General features: G+C 43.3%; 2 protein-coding genes across 3 annotated transcripts in view; both read right to left on the minus strand.

Moving 5' to 3' along the window:
- Positions 1-431: 431 nt before the first annotated feature.
- Positions 432-12,577, minus strand: LOC310718504 (uncharacterized protein). 2 transcript variants are annotated; one of them, XM_083527373.1, is made up of 8 exons: positions 12,282-12,577; positions 9,182-9,259; positions 6,377-7,149; positions 4,131-4,182; positions 3,203-3,311; positions 2,816-2,949; positions 1,721-1,951; positions 432-1,434 (listed from the first exon to the last, which is right to left on the minus strand). In XM_083527373.1, exons 1-8 carry the CDS (start codon positions 12,345-12,347, stop codon positions 997-999), a joined length of 1,881 nt encoding a protein of 626 aa, XP_083383499.1. In that variant the 5' UTR covers positions 12,348-12,577; the 3' UTR covers positions 432-996. The 2 variants fall into 2 exon arrangements, with proteins under 2 accessions (XP_083383499.1, XP_083383500.1); XM_083527374.1 differs by lacking the exon at positions 9,182-9,259 and having other exon boundaries at positions 12,282-12,517.
- A 593-nt stretch (positions 12,578-13,170) lies between these two features.
- zdhhc8b (zDHHC palmitoyltransferase 8b) overlaps positions 13,171-20,671 on the minus strand; it is a 32,734-nt gene continuing 25,233 nt past the window's right edge. The window contains exons 9-11 of the mRNA XM_083527359.1: positions 16,978-17,087; positions 15,972-16,882; positions 13,171-15,755 (exon numbers count right to left, since the gene is read on the minus strand). Coding sequence (XP_083383485.1) covers positions 15,620-15,755; positions 15,972-16,882; positions 16,978-17,087 — 1,157 coding nt within the window. The 3' untranslated portion in view covers positions 13,171-15,619. The remainder of the gene's footprint in view (positions 15,756-15,971; positions 16,883-16,977; positions 17,088-20,671) is intronic.

Here is a 20,671-nt window from a genome sequence, read left to right on the forward strand (position 1 = left end):
TGTGAATCTTGATTCCAGAAATTAGAAGTGTGAATTTGTAGAAGATCTGTAAGATGTTAGGTGATCTCTTAGATATTTACGGTGAAAATTTGGATTTTCTCTGATTTTTTTGTGTATTTTCACTGTTTGTTACTGATGTAAAGCCATTTTTTTACAATTACTGTTGCACATCATACTTCACACACACACACACACACACACACACACACTACATGCTACTTTTACAATCTCACTTCAAAAAACTATAAGATGATGTTTATACTGTAATATACGTCATAAACTCACTACATTCATCACATTTTACTACTTACACTGAAGTCGGTTTACTAAACTGAATCTATCACACCAATACACTCTACTAAACTGTATGTAATGTCAATTAAATTGGAAAACATTCATGAAAAACATTTACACATCACGGGTTCTGCCGACAGTCACATCATATTTTATTGATATTCATTTGTTAGTCAATGCATTTTTTTTTTATACTTATATATTTAATGACGCAACATTGCTCACAGGAGAACATCATCACCGTGGCTGCATTTACAAACATGACACACAGTAATGACATGCATTAATGCTGGATTTACAAAAGTCATATTCATGAGGCTGAGGTGCTGATTAATCCCAGTAAACATGCAGAGTAAAGAGTAAATATATCTATTTTAGAAGCTATTAATGATACGAATCTGTGGTGGATTAATAACAATCTTTTTTACTTTATATTATTTTCCGCCCACAAAAAAACATTTAAATATTTTTCAGTATCAAAAATGTACTTTGTTATGTGAAGGGGCACGAGCCTGTTAATGTACAAATCCATCAGCAGTGTTTAGAGGAGTCAAAATTGTCCAAGATGCCGCCCCCATTTACTTTGGGTTCTCGGAGACATTAGGAAACAACAAAGATCTCGTAAGATCCATCAGCTTCACACACAGCAAACACCTCGAATCATTGATTTTTTAGTGTAAAACAGACAACATGCCGAGACGATCATGTGTTCTTTCCCTCAGAGTCACATGACACAGTCACATGACTCAGCGATGGTAGCTGGATCTTACTAGTGTTCTTTTTCAATACAGCCAATTCTTCATCCGTGAAAGCCAAATGGGCGGAGCCTAATGACGTAAAGGACCGGTGACTCCCGATCTCATCGTTTTTGGTTTTGTGTTGATGTTCAGAGAAAACCAGAGGCTCTCGATCGTCTTCTTCTGAAATGGCAAACACAGGAACGCTGAGGTTATTATCATTGCCGTCAGCGGGGAATTCGCAAATTTTAATCTGCATGCCCTGCTCCGGCCCACAGAGGGCGCCATCGGGCTCACTGATCTGCTGAGACGTGTGTGAGCGTGACGTGTCGTAACGGCGCTTATGCTGAGCCAAAGGAACCTCCATGGCATCGCGGCCGTCCATCACAGAACCTGGAGAAACCTGAGGAACCAAACGCATCACTAAACACGTGTAGATGATTATTCACGACTCAAACACATGCAGAAGGGTCAGGTTTTGAGAAGTTCTGATCCTGAGCGAGTTTAGGGTGTGTTGTGGAGTGGGACACATCTTAAATCCGCCTTAAAATGCACTTAATCACACACACAATCCTAATAATCCTCCAAAACCTACAATAATCCGATTGAACTGATCGAAAATTAAAGTCAATCAGTGACTCACATACCTGATCATTTTCGAATAAATAAATAATAATAGATGAACTCACGCTTTCCACCAGTTTGGTGAAGGGGCTTGTTAAATTCCAGCTGCACCACTTCCTGTTTAATTGTGGAAAAGGAAGTAGGAAGTCGTGAAAGGTTCGGACACTCCACGCTCGAGGACGCGGGGATCCAACATGGCTGCCACGGCTCGGCCAATCGGAAGGCTCGCTGCGAGGCATCCAATCAGACGGCTGCACGGACCCGGTGTCACTGCCTCGCAGAAAACGTTCACGATGCTGTTAAAGGAGTTGCAGTAATTCGAATGTTTATTCAAACGAGTAACAGCGATAATTATTTTATAATCCTGACATATTACAGGAATCAATAAATAGTCATTAAAAGGTCATTTTTAATTCAGTTTAGTTTCTTATGTAGAGCGTTTTTAACAATCCACATGGTTGGAATGGATACGTTTGTTCCTTATACGTTTATCCCTAATGAGGGATCCAGTGGTGACTGTGGTGAAGAATAAAACTCCCTGAGACTTTACGCAGAAGAAACCATGAAAGAAACCGGAAGGGAACCTTAGAATGTCCATCATCACAGTTTCCTTTATACAGTAAAGACTCCACTGTCTCAGCACTGACCATCTCAGACCTTCTCAAAATCAGTTAAATCATGGGACAGAAGCAGATGTGACAAGAGTGCTGTGGTCTAAACATCTGGTTCATCACACAGACCAACGTGATGAAGTCTGATTGTTCCAGGATTAAATGAACCCATTGTGTAAAGATGCACAAACCAGACCAAACAACAAACAGGTCAAAAGAACTCATCTGCTTCGATTTGTGAGGTTAGATAACATCACCCTGCCTGCTTCCAAATGTGTGTGTGTGTGTGTGTGTGTGTGTGTGTGTGTGTGTGTGTGTCTCTGTAGGTCTGTAGGTCTGACACGTCCTAAATCCACTTCATATTACAAGGAGATTTTGTGCACTAATCACACCTTCATCTCGAGAATCCACTACTGTACAGGATAATCTGAGATACTGTCAGAGTACATTCAGTTCCTCACTCAGCAAGTAACAACTCACACTACTGAATAGAGCAGGTGTGTGTGTGTGTGTGTGTGTGTGTGTGTGTGTACGTACGTGTGTGTGTACCATGCAAGGAGTAAACGACGGGGTGTCTGTGTTTGAGATCACAAACACTTCATCTGCCCTCAGGTCCATCTCCATCAGACCATTAGAACACTCCAGATTAGCATTTTTGAAACTTCGGTATTCTGAGGCGTTACCTGTATGAGATAAAGTTGGTGTGTTACCTGTGTGAGGTTAAAACGTGGGGGTTATCAGTGTGAAGGAAAAAAAACGTGGGCGTTACCCGTTTGAGGTAAAAACGTGAGCTTTACCCGTGTGAGGTACAAACATGGGCGTTACCCGTTTGAGGTACAAACATGGGCGTTACCCGTTTGAGGTACAAACATGGGCGTTACCCGTTTGAGGTAAAAACATGGGCGTTACCCGTGTGAGGTAAAAGGTGGGCGTTACCCGTGTGAGGTAAACTGGAGTTGTTGATTTTGTTACGTTCTTGTTCAGGATGATTGGCAGTAACCAGCTGAAGTTCACTGACATCAGTTTGAAGGTTCTGAACTGGGACCTGGAACACAACTTACACATTTACACAACTTACACATTTACACAACTTACACATTTACACAACTTACACATTTTTTTCTAAACACAGAGCACCGTGTTTCCAAACGGACCATTATTACTGACGCACCACCTGCTAAACTCTGGCATGCTCTGGACAGGGAACACAGATGACACTGCAGAATGGAAAATGGAGAAACGAGGAGAAAACAGCTAGGGGTGCGGAGAAGATTCATATGGAAGCTCATTTTCACCACAAAAATTTTGCCTAATTTCCCTTTTTTTTTTTTTTTGCAATTCCAAAAAACGCCCTTTGTAGTGCTGTAAAGTTTTACACAGTGAAAATAAAATGCATCAAACTAAACCTCTGATTCCTGAAGAGAACTCGAACAATCAGCTCTGGAGAAGACAGAACTAAAGTCACAATTGTGAGAAAAGAGAGTCGGAATAAGGCAAAGTTTTTTTAATGTGGCGGAAACGGGCTTCCATAGGATTCAGGCCGAAGAAAATGACAAAGTTTCCAAAGTTTGGGATCATTTCAAACTAAAACACAGTGTTTATAGTACAGTGAGTTTCCTTTTATTTTCAGGAATAACATCTACACAACTCACATCTACACAACTCACATCCACACAACTCACATCCACACAACTCAACAAATATCTCTATAGGACCTTTTAAACATCACACATCTTACACAACTGTTCCTCCAGGTAAATAGTGTGTGTATGTGTGTGTGAGTGTGTGTGAGTGTGTGTGTGTGTGTGTGTGTGATGAACGAGCAACATGTCTGATCACTGATGTGTTTCCTGTGCTGATGTACCTCAGGGGTGATGGATGAGGTCACGCTGGAGTCGTTTGCACACAGTTTAGTTCTAAAAATAAGAAATCAGTGACGACAATTATTATTACAACAATTACAATCAATTCAAGTTTTTTATACATTTCTTTCTCTTACACAAAATTGATCGTGTGTGTTTTTACAGCCTGTTTGTAAAAATCACTTGAACATGAGCTTCTCAAAGCGACTCGTTTCTGATCTCACTGATCTTCACTCAGGCATTTTTCTCTTCAGAACAGAAGCTTCTGTATTAGTGGTGTAACGATACACAAAAGTCACGATTCAGTTCAATTTCAGTGCGGATTTGGGGGGAAACAAACGCAAAAGAAAATAATTGCTTTTCATTTTTATTAACAGTTTATTATTATTATTATTAAATATTATTATTAAAATTTGTGAATGGTATAATTTGAACAGTTTAAATCTTAAAAACAATTTATAAATAAATACAAAAAATTAATAAAATGCCTGCTGGTTTAATAAAACAAAATATTTTTTAATATTTGATACAAATAAACAAATTATTGCAGTACACTATATCGAGAGACATCTAAGCGTTTCTTCAAAATATATTTCCAAAAAATAATTTTTTACATTTATTTCTTTAATACATTATTAAAGTTTTTATTACATTTTATTTTATTGCAGTTTTGTCCTCGGGCTGAAACTTGGTGATAACTTTTTATATTAAATAAAAAATGTATTTACAGGAAACAAAAATATTTCTCCCTAAAATAAATTATGTAAAATATATTTTTACAGTTAAACTTTATAATATCAGATGCCTCTAATATCTAATTATTTATAAAACAAATACACATAAAAAAGGAAATAAAAACGATTTCTCAGTGTTTTGTGACTTATTATTCATGATACTGTATATTATATTGCAGATCATAAAAAACTCCCAGTATGGTGAAGATCTTTATGTTAGATGTGTACGGAGGATCAGCGTGCGTCCTGACGAGATCACACTGTTAACTCAAATAAAAAAATACTAGCGTCCAAAAACCCCAACCCCAACCTCAACCTCAACCCCAACCCCATCCCCAACCCTAACCCCAACCCCATCCCCAACCCCATCCCCAACCCCAACCCCAACCCCATCCCCAACCCTAACCCCATCCCCAACCATAACCCCAACCCTAACCCCAACCCCATCCCCAACCCCAACCCCATCCCCAACCCCAACCCTAACCCCATCCCCAACCCTAACCCCAACCCTAACCCTAACCCCAACCCTAACCCCAACCCTAACCCCATCCCCAACCCTAACCCCAACCCTAACCCCAACCCTAACCCCAACCCCAACCCTAACCCCAACCCTAACCTCAACCCCAACCCTAACCTCAACCTCAACCTCAACCTCATCCCCAACCTCAACCTCATCCCCAACCCCAACCCCATCCCCAACCCCATCCCCAACCCTAAACCTAACCCCATCCCCAACCCTAACCTTAACCCCAACCCTAACCCCAACCCCATCCCCAACCCCATCCCTAACCCCATCCCCCACCCCATCCCTAACCCCATCCCCAACCCCATCCCCCACCCCATCCCTAACCCCATCCCCAACCCTAACCCCAACCCCAAACCTAACCCCAACCCCAACCCCCACCCCATCCCTAACCCCATCCCCAACCCCAACCCCATCCCCCACCCCATCCCTAACCCCATCCCCAACCCCAACCCCATCCCCCACCCCATCCCTAACCCCATCCCCAACCCTAACCCCAACCCCAAACCTAACCCCAACCCCAACCCCAACCCCAACCCCAACCCCAACCCTAACCCCAACCCCAACCCCAACCCCAACCCAAGTCCCCGTCACATCGAGATAAAAAAAAGATTTTAAAATCCTGACCCCTTTTTCTTGTCACAAAGTCCTGAAACTCTGATCTTTTTCCTCCCTGAGAAATCCTCCTGGGAATCTTCTGTTGCTTCGTTCTTTCCTTTATGTGGTTTATTGTTTTTTGAATTTAAGATAAAAGGAAGAAGTGCAGGTTCGAGTCGGCGGATTTACACTTCAAAGTCCTCACACCCACACAGGAGCTTAAATCTCCTTCAAACAGAAGACAAAAGCTCCAGCTGGACCAACACTGAACACCTGCCACATAACGCTAATGCTACCGATTTAACAAATATTAAACATAGCACACTATACAAGTTTAATTCAGACCTCTCAAACCCCACCCCCTCCCTCTGACTCCGCCTCCTCTCAGTCTTACCTCAGAGACACACAGAGAACGATGGTCAGACTTGTAGCAAAAAAGGCAGCAAGACTAACAACAGCTAGCAGAACTTCTCCTGCGCCAACAGACGCCTCTGCCGACCTTTGACCCCCGACGGATGCTACAGATGTTCCGTTGTGATAACGGAAGACCAGAGCAAATCCTCGACCCCGGACTGTGTTAGTAATGAGCTCCATGATCACCTCGACCATCTCCACTTCGGATCCAAACACCAGCTGGCCATCAGACGGACGTCTGGAGCCACAAAACCGCGAAGAGAACGTGATCAGATCTGTGATGTACAGAACATCGTCAGGACACGTGTCCTTTACCAGCAGCGGGGTCTCAGCTTCGTCCTCGGGGACAGTAGAGGAGCTGCTGGGTGGAGGTTCCAGGTCATCCTCTGAAGATGAAGGAAACACGGATTTTTTTACTTTCTCTGATAACGGAGGTCTGGTGTTCCACAATTTGGACTCCATTGCGTCCAATTCTTCACCGATTCCTGACGTTCCTCCAGGTGGAACTCTGTTAGTATGGAGATGCTCTTCACCACCTTCACTCATGAGCGTGTCTACAGACAGGGTCAGGTTTCTCTCAGAACTCTCAAAAATGTCAAAATCAAACATTTCCATGGTTAAGCGATGACCTTCAGGGACAAAAAACTGCCAGACGCAGTGCATCCCAGACGAGTAGTTACTTGGAAAACCAGGAGACAGAATGAGACCCTGAATGTCCACAACGTCCAACCTCGCCCCACATCCAAAAAACACCTGCAAACACACAAACATCAGTTAGAACTGCTGCTGAATTCTGGATCCTGATTGGTCAGAAGGAATTCTCTAAAACAGCAGCTGTAACGGGTTTATATTCATGATTAGTGTTGTTATTTTAATAGCGTTATGTTAATGCTATACGCCAGGCGTGCTACATGCTACTGCGCTAACTGTGAGAACTTCTCACACACTGAGAGGAAACACACACAACTAGCACACACTGAGAGGAAACACACAACTAGCACACACTGAGAGGAAACACACAACTAGCACACACTGAGAGGAAACACACAACTAGCACACACTGAGAGGAAACACACAACTAGCACACACTGAGAGGAAACACACAACTAGCACACACTGAGAGGAAACACACAACTAGCACACACTGAGAGGTAACACACTAACACACAAAGAAAACACACAAAGGAAACACAACTAACACACTGAGAAGAAACACACAACTAACACACTGAGAAGAAACACACAACTAACACACACTGAGAGGAAACACACACAACTAACACACTGAGAAGAAACACACAACTAACACACACAGAGGAAACACACAACTAACACACTAACACACAAAGAAAACACACAAAGGAAACACAACTAACACACACTGAGAAGAAACACACAACTAACACACACTGAGAAGAAACACACAACTAACACACACTGAGAAGAAACACACAACTAACACACACTGAGAAGAAACACACAACTAACACACACTGAGAAGAAACACACAACTAACACACACTGAGAAGAAACACACAACTAACACACACTGAGAAGAAACACACAACTAACACACACTGAGAAGAAACACACAACTAACACACACTGAGAAGAAACACACAACTAACACACACTGAGAAGAAACACACAACTAACACACACTGAGAAGAAACACACAACTAACACACACTGAGAAGAAACACACAACTAACACACTAACACACACAGAGGAAACACACAAAGGAAACAACTAACACACAGAGGAAACACAAGTAACACACACTGAGAAGAAACGCACACAACTAACACACACTCTGAAGAAACACCCAACTAACACACACTGAGAAGAAACACAACTAACACACACTAACACACACAGAGGAAACACACAAAGGAAACAACTAACACACACAGAGGAAACACACAAAGGAAACAACTAACACACACAGAGGAAACACAAGTAACACACAGAGGAAACACAAGTAACACACAGAGGAAACACAAGTAACACACAGAGGAAACACAAGTAACACACAGAGGAAACACAAGTAACACACAGAGGAAACACAAGTAACACACAGAGGAAACACAAGTAACACACACACACACACACAGGAAACACAATGAGGGGAAACAGACAACTATCACAGGAAACACACACAACTAACACACAGAGAAAACACATAACCAACACACACAGAGGAAACGCACAAAACTAACACACACAGAGGAAACACAACTAACACAGAGGAAACCCACACACAACTAACAAACACTAAGAAAACACACTAACACACACTGAAGAAAATACACACCACTAACACACAAAACTAACCCACTGAAAGAAAAGTGTTTGTGTGTATCAGTGTGTTTGTGTGTGGGTGTCAGTTTGTAAGTGTGTGTGAATGTGTTGTGTTTTTCATAATATTGTAATAAATTAATTGTTCTGTAAACGTGTACAATTACAGCAGGTTGTTGCAGGAACTCTCAAGAGCAGAAGGAGGCTGAGTTCCAACTTCAAACACACACACACACACACACACACACACACACACACACACACACACACACACACACAAAATTACAAGCACCAGCCTAATATTGATATTGTGCAGTTCCTCCTCATGGCTCCTTGACCCTCAGATCTCCCCATCCTGATCTACCAGACCTCTGAAGGTGTGTGGTATCTGACATTACAATGTTATCAGCAGGTTCTTTAGCACCTGCAGGTTCTGTGGGTTGAAACCTTCATGGATTGGACCTGAATGTCCAGACTGATTCTCACCTGTGGCTCATCCCAAGTTTTTTTCCAGTCTTCTCGTTTCTGGTTCAGCTCGTAGGAACGCCAACCTGGTGCTAAAGCCTGGGACAGTGAGGAAGATCCACTGTCATGGAGTCATCACGCAACACAGGCAAACCCACACCTGCATCCACCAGTCGTTACAACAGGCCCTCATAACCCTGTTCCAAGCTCAGGCAGAGAGCCAGCATGTGCTATAACATCTGGTACTTTGCTAGATATGCCTCACATTTCTAATATCATGCATCTCTGAAGAGACAGAAGTGACCTCTACATGACCTACAACATGAAGGGTGAGGAAGGTCCTGGGGCTGTCTGGCTATTATCGAAGATCTTGAACTGACCCAACTGAGATGTGTGGACAGACCTTCTGTGAGGTCAATGTGGTTTTGTCTGAGGTGTCGCATTCTCCTGAGGTTCATGTCCCCTTTTGCTCAACAGACGAACGCATTAGACAGCGGCTGAGGGCTGGTTTGTGTAGAGGTTCAGCAGTCTGGCCGATTAATTAGCAGCAAGTGGCAGCTAAAAGAGGAGATGAGGGTGAGGTCCTAATAAAAATGTATTCTAGAATAAAACACTGAATCTTGTGATTTGATCCTGTTTATTGTGAAGCTCGATGCCAAATCAACACATTAAAACATCCTGCACTGATTAACACAGCGCTGAGAGTAATTTCCCAGGTGTGTGTGTGTGTGTGTCTGTGTGTCTGCGTGCGTGTGTGTGTCTGTGTGAGTGTGTGTGTGTCTGCGTGTGTGTGAGTGTGTGTGTCTGTGTGCGTGTGTGTCTGTGTGCGTGTGTGTCTGTGCGTGTGTGTCTGTGTGCGTGTGTGTCTGTGTGCGTGTGTGTCTGAGTGCGTGTGTGTCTGAGTGCGTGTGTGTCTGTGTGCGTGTGTGTCTGAGTGCGTGTGTGTCTGAGTGCGTGTGTGTCTGAGTGCGTGTGTGTCTGAGTGCGTGTGTGTCTGAGTGCGTGTGTGTCTGTGTGCGTGTGTGTCTGTGTGCGTGTGTGCGTGTGTGTCTGTGTGTGTGTGTGTTGCATTGATAGGAATCTAAACTCTAAATTCACATATTTGTGTAATTTAAATAGAGAAGCCAAACACAATCCTTACAGACCGGTCAGATTCATGCTAACACACACACACACACACACACACACACACACACACACAAAAAAACATAAAAGCGACAAAGGAATTTCAAACCCCCGCATTTCTTTCCACACTAATTCACAAGTTTATTTGATATTCAACCATGTCGTGCTTGCAGTGAAACCAGATACACACCCACCCACCCACGCATGTACACACACACACACACACACACACAAATGCTACAACAAATAAATTTAGACAACAAGAAGCCTGTTTTTTTATCTGCAGTACCAATAACAGCCCACAAAAGAGGACAAAGGCAGCATTTAGCATGTCTCCTCAGGCATGTAATAATGAAGATGCTGAGTACACACACACACACACACACACACACACACACACACACACACACACACACGACTCAATATAGTGTAGGCTCTTTTGTTGTCTGGTTGTGAGAAATGTGCCAGGCGCTGTGTTTATGCTTCTCTCCCTGACTGGGCCATGCTGGACCTTTAATAAACACACACACACACACACACACACACACACACACACACACACACACACACACACACACACACACACTTAACTGTCTGAAGTTCTTGCATTCTTTTTACTCTTCTCATCCTCGCTCTCTTCCAGCTTCAATATAAACGACTGTAAAATAAATGCTCTATACAAATCTGTACTTAGACAGAAGTAATGGCACCCTGTAAAAGGGGGAGGAGTTAGTAAATGGTAAAGATGATCTAACAGTACACCTGTGATTAGATGCACACACGTACAAGGTGGCATCAATAAGTTCCCTTGTACAGTAATACAGAGCTTCCAGTGTTCTTCTGGAACGTGTCCTGGAAGTCTTCTTTTTGAAAGCGTGTCAAACACTTTCTGAGATCGGATCGGATCTCCACACTGGTGTCAAAGTGGTGACTTGGATCTTCATCTTTAAGAAAACGAGGAAGTCCACAGGAATCAAATCTGGTGAGTAGTGTGGGTGCAGATATGAGATCGTGTAATTTCACGTGTGAGGAGGAGCTCGGTGACAGGGTGCCCACGTGGTCAGAACAGCAGACGTGGTAACGCACGTGTTCAGAACAGCACCAGTCGCACAGCTCCAGATGTATCACTGGACCATGTCTTTTTCCACACTGACTTATGAAGATCGGTGCTCCCTGTGACTGTGTGTAGCCTTGTGCTGCCATCTACTGGTGTGTTGCAAAACTCGTCTCCAAATGCCGCCTCATACCTACACACTCACGGCTGTGTGGTTCTTTGTGGCTGTTGTATGTGTAGCTGTGAGATGTTGTTCACTCACACTGAGACTGTAGTGAGACATACAGAGATACAGCACAGTGGAGCTTCTGTCCTCCTGATCAGATACCAACACGCTCTGACTGCACAACCCCAACAACACCAGACTCACAATGAGCAGTGTGTGTGTGTGTGTGTGTGTGTGAGTGAGTGAGTCATTACCAATCCAGCTAAGTTCATGATTCACAGCTCAATGATTCATCAATCACACACACACACACACACACACACACACACACACACACACACACACACACACACACACACGCGTGTTTAAATAAAACACTCTTCAGCACATTATGCCAGTATGTGTCTCATCACAAGAACAGCTCACAAAACAAAACATTTCTCTCTCTCTCTCTCTCTCTCTCTCTCTCTCTCTCTCTCTCTCTCTCTCTCACACACACACACACACACACACACACACACACACACACAGATGTTAAACTGCACGTAAAAGTAAATAATCAGATAAATGATGCCCAAGTGCGAGTTTACAGACTCATTACACCTCCAACAACAAACACGCTGAGGAGAGTGAGTGTGTGTGTGTGTGTGTGTGTGTGTGTGTGTGTGAGAGAGCTGAAGAATATCTGTGTGAGGTCCTTAAAATTTAAGTGTAATTTTTTTTACACACACACACACACACACACACACACAGGGTGTTTTGGTGTTGTTACTCACCCTCTGGCTGGAACACAGCACACACACCGCCGCGGCGCACAAAACCTGCAGGCTGAGCAGTAACATTTCCCCTCACTTTCACACACACACACACACACATGCCGACCGCGCGCGCGCACACACACACCGCTGAACGCATTCACCTGAGAGCGCGGGGACGTGCACTGACTTAAGCACGCGCAGCGCTCCGCACTTTCACGAAACCATAACATTCCCACACACACACACACACACACACTCACTCACTCACTCACTCACTCACACACACACACACACACACACTCACACACACACACACACACACACACACACACACACACACACACACACACACTCAGCCACGATGTGCTGAAGAATATTTAATTTAAACACACACTTTCTTGTTTTTCCTCTTAAACACACAAGTTAAATTATTCAAGTAAAAATTATTATATATTTATAAACAAAAGAAAAACAGACAGACAGACAGACAGACAGACAGACAGACGGATAGATGGATGGATGGATGGATGGATAGATAGATGTGTTTTATTCGTTTTTAATTTTAGAGTTTGTCCAGTTCTGTTTTTAAGGATAAAATGTGGGCGGGGTTAGGCTGGGTGATGGGCGTGGCCTAATTGGAGGGTGAACGTGATTTGTTTTTTTCTACATTTGCAAAGATTTGAAACACAATGTCATTATGGGGTTTGTTTGTATGATTTTGAGGAAAATATGAAATTGAATCCATTTAGGAATGAAGTTTTAACATACCACAATGTGGACAAAGTGAAGGTCTGAAAACTACTGAAAGCACTGTAACTCACTAAATTAAATTATTTATTAAATAATTAACATTTAAATAATTTTTAAATTACACAAAATACAACAATAATAAACACACACTCCCACATTTTCAGACTAAATGTTTTTATTTAGACTTTTTTTGATGAACAAAAAAAATAAATAAATGCTGTACCTCAATATCAAACTATAATACGTTTTTTCTTTATTTAAACAGTTTATTCGCCTTTTCTCCATCATACACACTTCATTTAATTGTTTCTTTTTCCCAGAATGCTTTGCTGTGCCAGACAGCCTGTCTAGGGCCAAACCCTTCCACACCACATCTCATAATACGCCATAAACAAACATCACTCCTCACACACAGCTGTATATTTATACATCTTCATATTTATCATTAGAATTTTATATATATATATGGTATAAAAGTAAACGTATGAAAGTAGACTAGTTTAGAAATCCTTTTCAGACATTTTCAGGTGTAATGGTTAAATAATGTACATCCATTTGAACTTAAATACACACACACACACACACACACACACACACACACACACCTGTCCTCATGATATCAGGTGTGCACTGGGGAAAAAAACTGAAAAAATAAAATGTTTTCTGGATCCCAGCGGGTGCAATGTCACATCTCTGAAATCTTTAGACAAAATATATATATTTAAATAACAAATATTACAGTGTAAAAGATGATGATGATGATGATGATGATGATGATAATGATGGACTTCAAGTACAGAAGCAGGAAGTGTTGAAGCATTACAGGAACTCTGTATGGACGTAGAGTTCTGCTCTCACAGGGTGAGATTCACAGCTGAAGGTTCATACTGGTAGTGTGTGTGTTCACTGATCACAGTAGTGTAGTGGCGGTAAGACCAGGGGGTGGAGTAAGGACAGGTTAAGGTGGAGTCAGGGCGGGGTTAAAGTGGAGTCAAGGTGGAGTCAGAGCAGGGATAAGGTGGAGTCAGGGCGGAGTTAAGATGGAGGTGGAGTCAGAGCAGGGATAAGGTGGAGATGGAGTCAGAGTACGGTTAAGGTGGAGTCAAAGCAGGGTTAAGGCGAAGTCAGGGCGGGGTTAAGGTGGAGTCAGAGTGGGGTTAAGGTGGAGTCAGAGTAAGGTTAAGGTGGAGTCAGAGTAAGGTTAAGGTGGAGTCAGGGCGGGGTTAAGGTGGAGTCAGGGTGGGGTTTAGGTGGAGTCAAAGTAAGGTTAAGGTGGAGTCAGGGCGGGGTTAAGGTGGAGTCAGAGTAAGGTTAAGGTGGAGTCAGGGCGGGGTTAAGGTGGAGTCAGAGTAAGGTTAAGGTGGAGTCAGGGCGGGGTTAAGGTGGAGGTGGAGTCAGAGTAAGGTTAGCTTTAAATACAGTGTATTTGATTGAGATTAAATATGTAATAAAGCTCTGCCACATCATCAGTCCTGTTGATGAATTTCCCCCAGGTCTCCATTTCAGAGCCCTGAGTGTAAGACAACTGTAACCCCCCTGCAGAGGCAGATTGATTATAAGTATGTGCCCCCTGATACACACACGCTGATCGACACTGATGTACATTACGTCACAGAAACACGTTTTTTTCATTACAGAGAGTTTTTTCCCCTCATGTTTAATTAACTGCACCACAAACGTAGCATGCTAACACGGCTAGCTAACCTGCTAAATAAACTGACTCGTAACACAATACATGCTAACGTCCGCGTTACAAACACAAACACACAAAAACTTGCAACAATTTAAACCTATCTGCCTCGTTAAAGAAAGCCGACACGTTTATTCAAATGTCTTTTACTTATTTCTTTTACAGCTCAGAGGCAGAGAACCAATATGGCCGCTGTCTGTAGCCAGAGCGCTAACATGGAGATCTGAGGTTTCTGAGCGTTTTCTGAGAACAAATATGGCTGGTAATGCACTTAAGATTAAATTTAGAAATAAATTTACAGACTTTTATTTTACTTATTAAAAAACCCAGAAGTTTCTGAGAATAAGAATAAGAGTCAGAATAACACAGGCTGCATGCTAATGCTAACGCTAACGCTGGGTAGGGGTAAATGGCGTGTAAGGATGATGAGGATGGCAGTAAAAATAGAAGGTGATGGCCTACACCTGACAGACAGACAGACAGACACACACACACACACACACAGCACCTTTTTATTGGATGATACAGTTAACAGACACTTCAGCCCTTTTCAGAGGGGATTGTTTTTCTTTGTAGCTTTTTAAACCAATTTTCTTTAGGAATAAAGGGATCCATTAAAAATTTCCTGAATTTACACACACACACACACACACACACACACACACACACACACACAGTAACGTCTCAGCTCCGAGATTCTGTGATCACCAATCAAAAGCAGCCGTAGACAGTGAGAGACCTCCTCTAATTGGACCAAAACGATGAAAGACCTGCTCCAATTGGCCCGTCTGCCCCTGTGAGAAAGGCTCTAATTGGTCGGTTACAGTATCCTGAAAGACATTCTCGGTCACCCGTGGTAGTGTCGGTCGCCATGGCAGTATTTCCTCACGTACGGATTGGCTAATCCAGGCATCTGTCACACTGAGATCTCGTAAGTAGTCCCGCCCACACCGGTCACTTTTTTGACACTCGGGCTGAGCGGTGTTCCAGAGGACGACACCAGGTGGCACTCTCGCGTCTGCCCGTTAACCTTCGCTCGAATCAGCTCCTCCCTGAAAATCAAACAAATTTTTATAAATACAATTCCAACAATCAGATTTAAACTAATTACACTACAGTGGTACGTTGACCTACAGGTGCATTAATGTACAAGTCATCACTCGATTGTTTGCTTTGTTACGCGAGCAAAAACTTGAGGTACGAGCTCGTCCACGGAACCAATTAAACTCATAGCTCAAGGTACCACTGTCTTTATTTCCACGTCTTACCTGTGGCCCAGGTGAGGTGATTCAGATCTCTCCACTCCGCTGATGAAGGACAGTTTGTGATGAGAGAAGGACGGAGAACGTGGAGAAAGTGATGGAGAAAGAGGCCGATGGGTCGGCGAGCGATAATTTCCCGTCTCGCCGCGCAGAGAGGAAGTGGACGCTCCGGTAGCACGGACCAGCGATGAAGCCGAGGAGTGAAGGGCGCGAGGACCGAAGGACATCACCCCGACCCTGGTGAGCTCGTCCCGAGACCCTCTGGAGGCGGGAAAATGTGCATCAAAGACGCCGGAATCATTGGCGTAAATGTGGGAGTGGTTATGTGCATTGGCATGACCGTGACGATGGAGGAGCCTCTCCCTCTCTTCTAGTTCTTTCCTCTCCTGGATGGATGCCATGATGCTTTTAGAGAGATTATCATAGCGGACAGGAGACGGAGCCCTATCTCTGTCTCCGTCCCGCTCTCGGCTGTACATGTACCCCACCCGGGCGGGGCTGTAGGGAGACAAGGGATAGTGCTGCAATTCGGGACGTCGTATGTGGCAGGTCTTAGACGGCAGGTAGGGCGAGTGGAAGGGCACAGGAGGTGCCACGGCAACGCTCGGGGTTAATAAGCTGTCGTAGGACAGACTGGCATTCCGGCTGGACATTGTCCCGGGGGAAAACACGCCCCTGTGAGGAGTGGACGTGACCGACACGGGTTTGGCGCCCCCTAGCTTTACAGGCTCGTCCCTGCGGCTGCTGTGTTTCAGGCTGTACGAGTCGAGCTGGAACGGAGACGACAGGAAGTGGCGATGGAGAGAAGGAGCTTCGGCACCACTGTAATCCGGGAAATCCAGGTTGGGCTCCGATCGATAATCGTGAGCTCGCTCTTCCAAGATGGCAGACGATTTAGAGTCTTCACACATAGAGATCTGAAAGCGATAAGCCATCGATATTTTAACTCTGAAATGAAAAGGATATCATTACATAACATTTAATTTAATAAAGGGATTGAGGGATAGAGGACCTTCTCTCCAGTGGCGTGGTAGTGTACTTTGGGGATGGTGTCGAATGACGGTTTGAACTTGTACATGGCGGGAGTGGATGGAGTGGTGGGTTTACTCGATAGAGAACTTTCTGAAAAACAAAAACCAAACAAAAAAAAGAAAATATACAAAAATAGATTACAATTTAACCCACATTACATTATCAGAGAGTGATGACCAGTAGAGGGCAGCATGAGACAAGTTAAACACACACACAGAATGAGTCAAGATTGCGGTAAACAGAAAATTACACGGTCACTGAGACTGGAGCCACACCCTCATCCATATACCCCAGACCCTTTTACCCCACACACTGCACACTAGATACCCTACACATTATATCCTAAGCAGTACCTCACGTCAACTGAGTGTCCTAGTCCTTCGTTTATTTTTCTATATGTCAGCCAAAAAGGTTTAGACACCCCTGATCTACACCATACCCTACACCCACACCATATACACTATACCCTACACCCACACCATATACACAATACCCTACACCCACACCATATACACAATACCCTACACCCACACCATATACACAATACCCTACACCCACACCATATACACTATACCCTACACCATATACACTATACCCTACACCATATACACTATACCCTACACCCACACCATATACACTATACCCTACACCCACACCATATACACAATACCCTACACCCACACCATATACACAATACCCTACACCCACACCATATACACAATACCCTACACCCACACCATATACACAATACCCTACACCCACACCATATACACAATACCCTACACCCTACACCATATACACTATACCCTACACCATATACACTATACCCTACACCCTACACCATATACACTATACCCTACACCCACACCATATACACTATACCCTACACCCACACCATATACACAATACCCTACACCCACACCATATACACAATACCCTACACCCACACCATATACACAATACCCTACACCCACACCATATACACAATACCCTACACCCACACCATATACACTATACCCTACACCCACACCATATACACTATACCCTACACCCACACCATATACACTATACCCTACACCCACACCATATACACTATACCCTACACCCACACCATATACACAATACCCTACACCCACACCATATACACTATACCCTACACCCACATCATATACACTATACCCTACACCCACAGGGTATAGTGTATATGGTGTGGGGTATAGTGTGTAGGGTGTAGGTGTAGGGTATAGTGTGTAGGGTGTAGGTGTAGGGTATAGTGTATATGGTGTAGGTGTAGGGTATAGTCTATATGGTGTAGGGTGTAGTGTATATGGTGTAGGTGTAGGGTATAGTGTATATAGTGTAGGGTGTAGGGTATATGGTGTAGGGTATAGTGTGTATGGTGTAGTGTATAGTGTATATGGTGTAGGTGTAGGGTATAGTGTATATGGTGTAGGTGTAGGGTATAGTGTATATGGTGTTGATGTAGGGTATAGTGTATATGGTGTCGGGTATAGGGTATAGTGTATATGGTGTAGGTGTAGGGTATAGTGTATATGGTGTAGGTGTAGGGTATAGTGTATATGGTGTAGGGTGTAGGGTATAGTGTATATGGTGTAGGGTGTAGGGTATAGTGTATATGGTGTAGGTGTAGGGTATAGTGTATTTGGTGTAGGTGTAGGGTATAGTGTATATGGTGTAGGGTATAGTGTGTAGGTATAGGGTATAGTGTGTAGGTGTAGGGTATAGTGTATATGGTGTAGGCTATAATGTATGGTGTAGGGTATAGTGTGTAGGGTGTAGGTGTAGGGTATAGTGTATATGGTGTAGGGTATAGTGTGTATGGTGTAGGTGTAGGGTATAGTGTATATGGTGTAGGGTATAGTGTATATGGTGTAGGGTGTAGGGTATAGTGTATATGGTGTAGGGTATAGTGTATGGTGTAGGGTATAGGTGTAGGGTATAGTGTATATGGTGTAGGCTATAGTGTATGGTGTAGGGTATAGTGTGTAGGGTGTAGGTGTAGGGTATAGTGTATATGGTGTAGGGTATAGTGTGTATGGTGTAGGTGTAGGGTATAGTGTATATGGTGTAGGGTATAGTGTATATGGTGTAGGGTGTAGGGTATAGTGTATATGGTGTAGGTGTAGGGTATAGTGTATATGGTGTAGGTGTAGGGTATAGTGTATATGGTGTAGAGTGTAGGGTATAGTGTGTAGGTGTAGGGTATAGTGTGTAGGGGTAGGGTATAGTGTATATGGTGTAGGCTATAGTGTATGGTGTAGGGTGTAGGGTGTAGGTGTAGGGTATAGTGTATATGGTGTAGGGTATAGTGTATATGGTGTAGGGTATAGTGTGTATGGTGTAGGTGTAGGGTATAGTGTATATGGTGTAGGGTATAGTGTATATGGTGTAGGGTATAGTGTGTATGGTGTAGGTGTAGGGTATAGTGTATATGGTGTAGGGTATAGTGTATATGGTGTAGGGTATAGTGTATATGGTGTAGGGTGTAGGGTATAGTGTATATGGTGTAGGTGTAGGGTATAGTGTATTTGGTGTAGGTGTAGGGTATAGTGTATATGGTGTAGGGTGTAGGGTATAGTGTGTAGGTGTAGGGTATAGTGTGTAGGGTGTAGGTGTAGGGTATAGTGTATATGGTGTAGGGTATAGTGTATGGTGTAGGGTATAGTGTGTATTATGTAGGTGTAGGGTATAGTGTATGGTGTAGGGTATAGTGTGTAGGGTGTAGGTGTAGGGTGTAGTGTATATGGTGTAGGTGTAGGGTATAGTGTATATGGTGTAGGGTGTAGGGTATATGGTGTAGGGTATAGTGTGTATGGTGTAGTGTATAGTGTATATGGTGTAGGTGTAGGGTATAGTGTATATGGTGTAGGGTATAGTGTATATGGTGTAGGGTGTAGGGTGTAGTGTATATGGTGTAGGGTGTAGGGTATAGTGTATATGGTGTAGGGTATAGTGTGTATGGTGTAGTGTATAGTGTATATGGTGTAGGTGTAGGGTATAGTGTATATGATGTAGGGTATAGTGTATATGGTGTAGGGTACCATATACACTATACCCTACACCATATACACTATACCCTATACCTACACCATATACACTATACCCTACACCTACAGCCTACACCATATACCCTACACCATACCCTACACCTACACCATATACACTATACCCTGCACCTACACCATATACACTATACCCTACACCTACACCCTACACACTATACCCCACACCATACCCCACACCATATACACTATACCCTACACACTATACACTATACCCTACACCTACACCCTACAAACTATACCCCACACCATATACACTATACCCTACACACTATACCCTACACCATATACACTTTACCCTACACCTACACCCTACACACTATACCCTACACTAAACACTATACCTTACACCTACACCATATACACTATACCCTACACCATACACTATACCCTACACCTACACCATATACACTATACCCTACACCTACACCATATATACTATACCCTACACCAAACACTATACCTTTCACCTACACCATATACACTATACCCTACACCTACGCCATATACACTATACCCTACACCTACACACTATACCCTACACCTACACCACATACACTATACCCTACACCTACACACTATACCTCACAC

Source organism: Silurus aristotelis (genome assembly GCF_946808225.1).
Source record: "Silurus aristotelis genome assembly, chromosome: 23".
NCBI lineage: Eukaryota > Metazoa > Chordata > Actinopteri > Siluriformes > Siluridae > Silurus > Silurus aristotelis.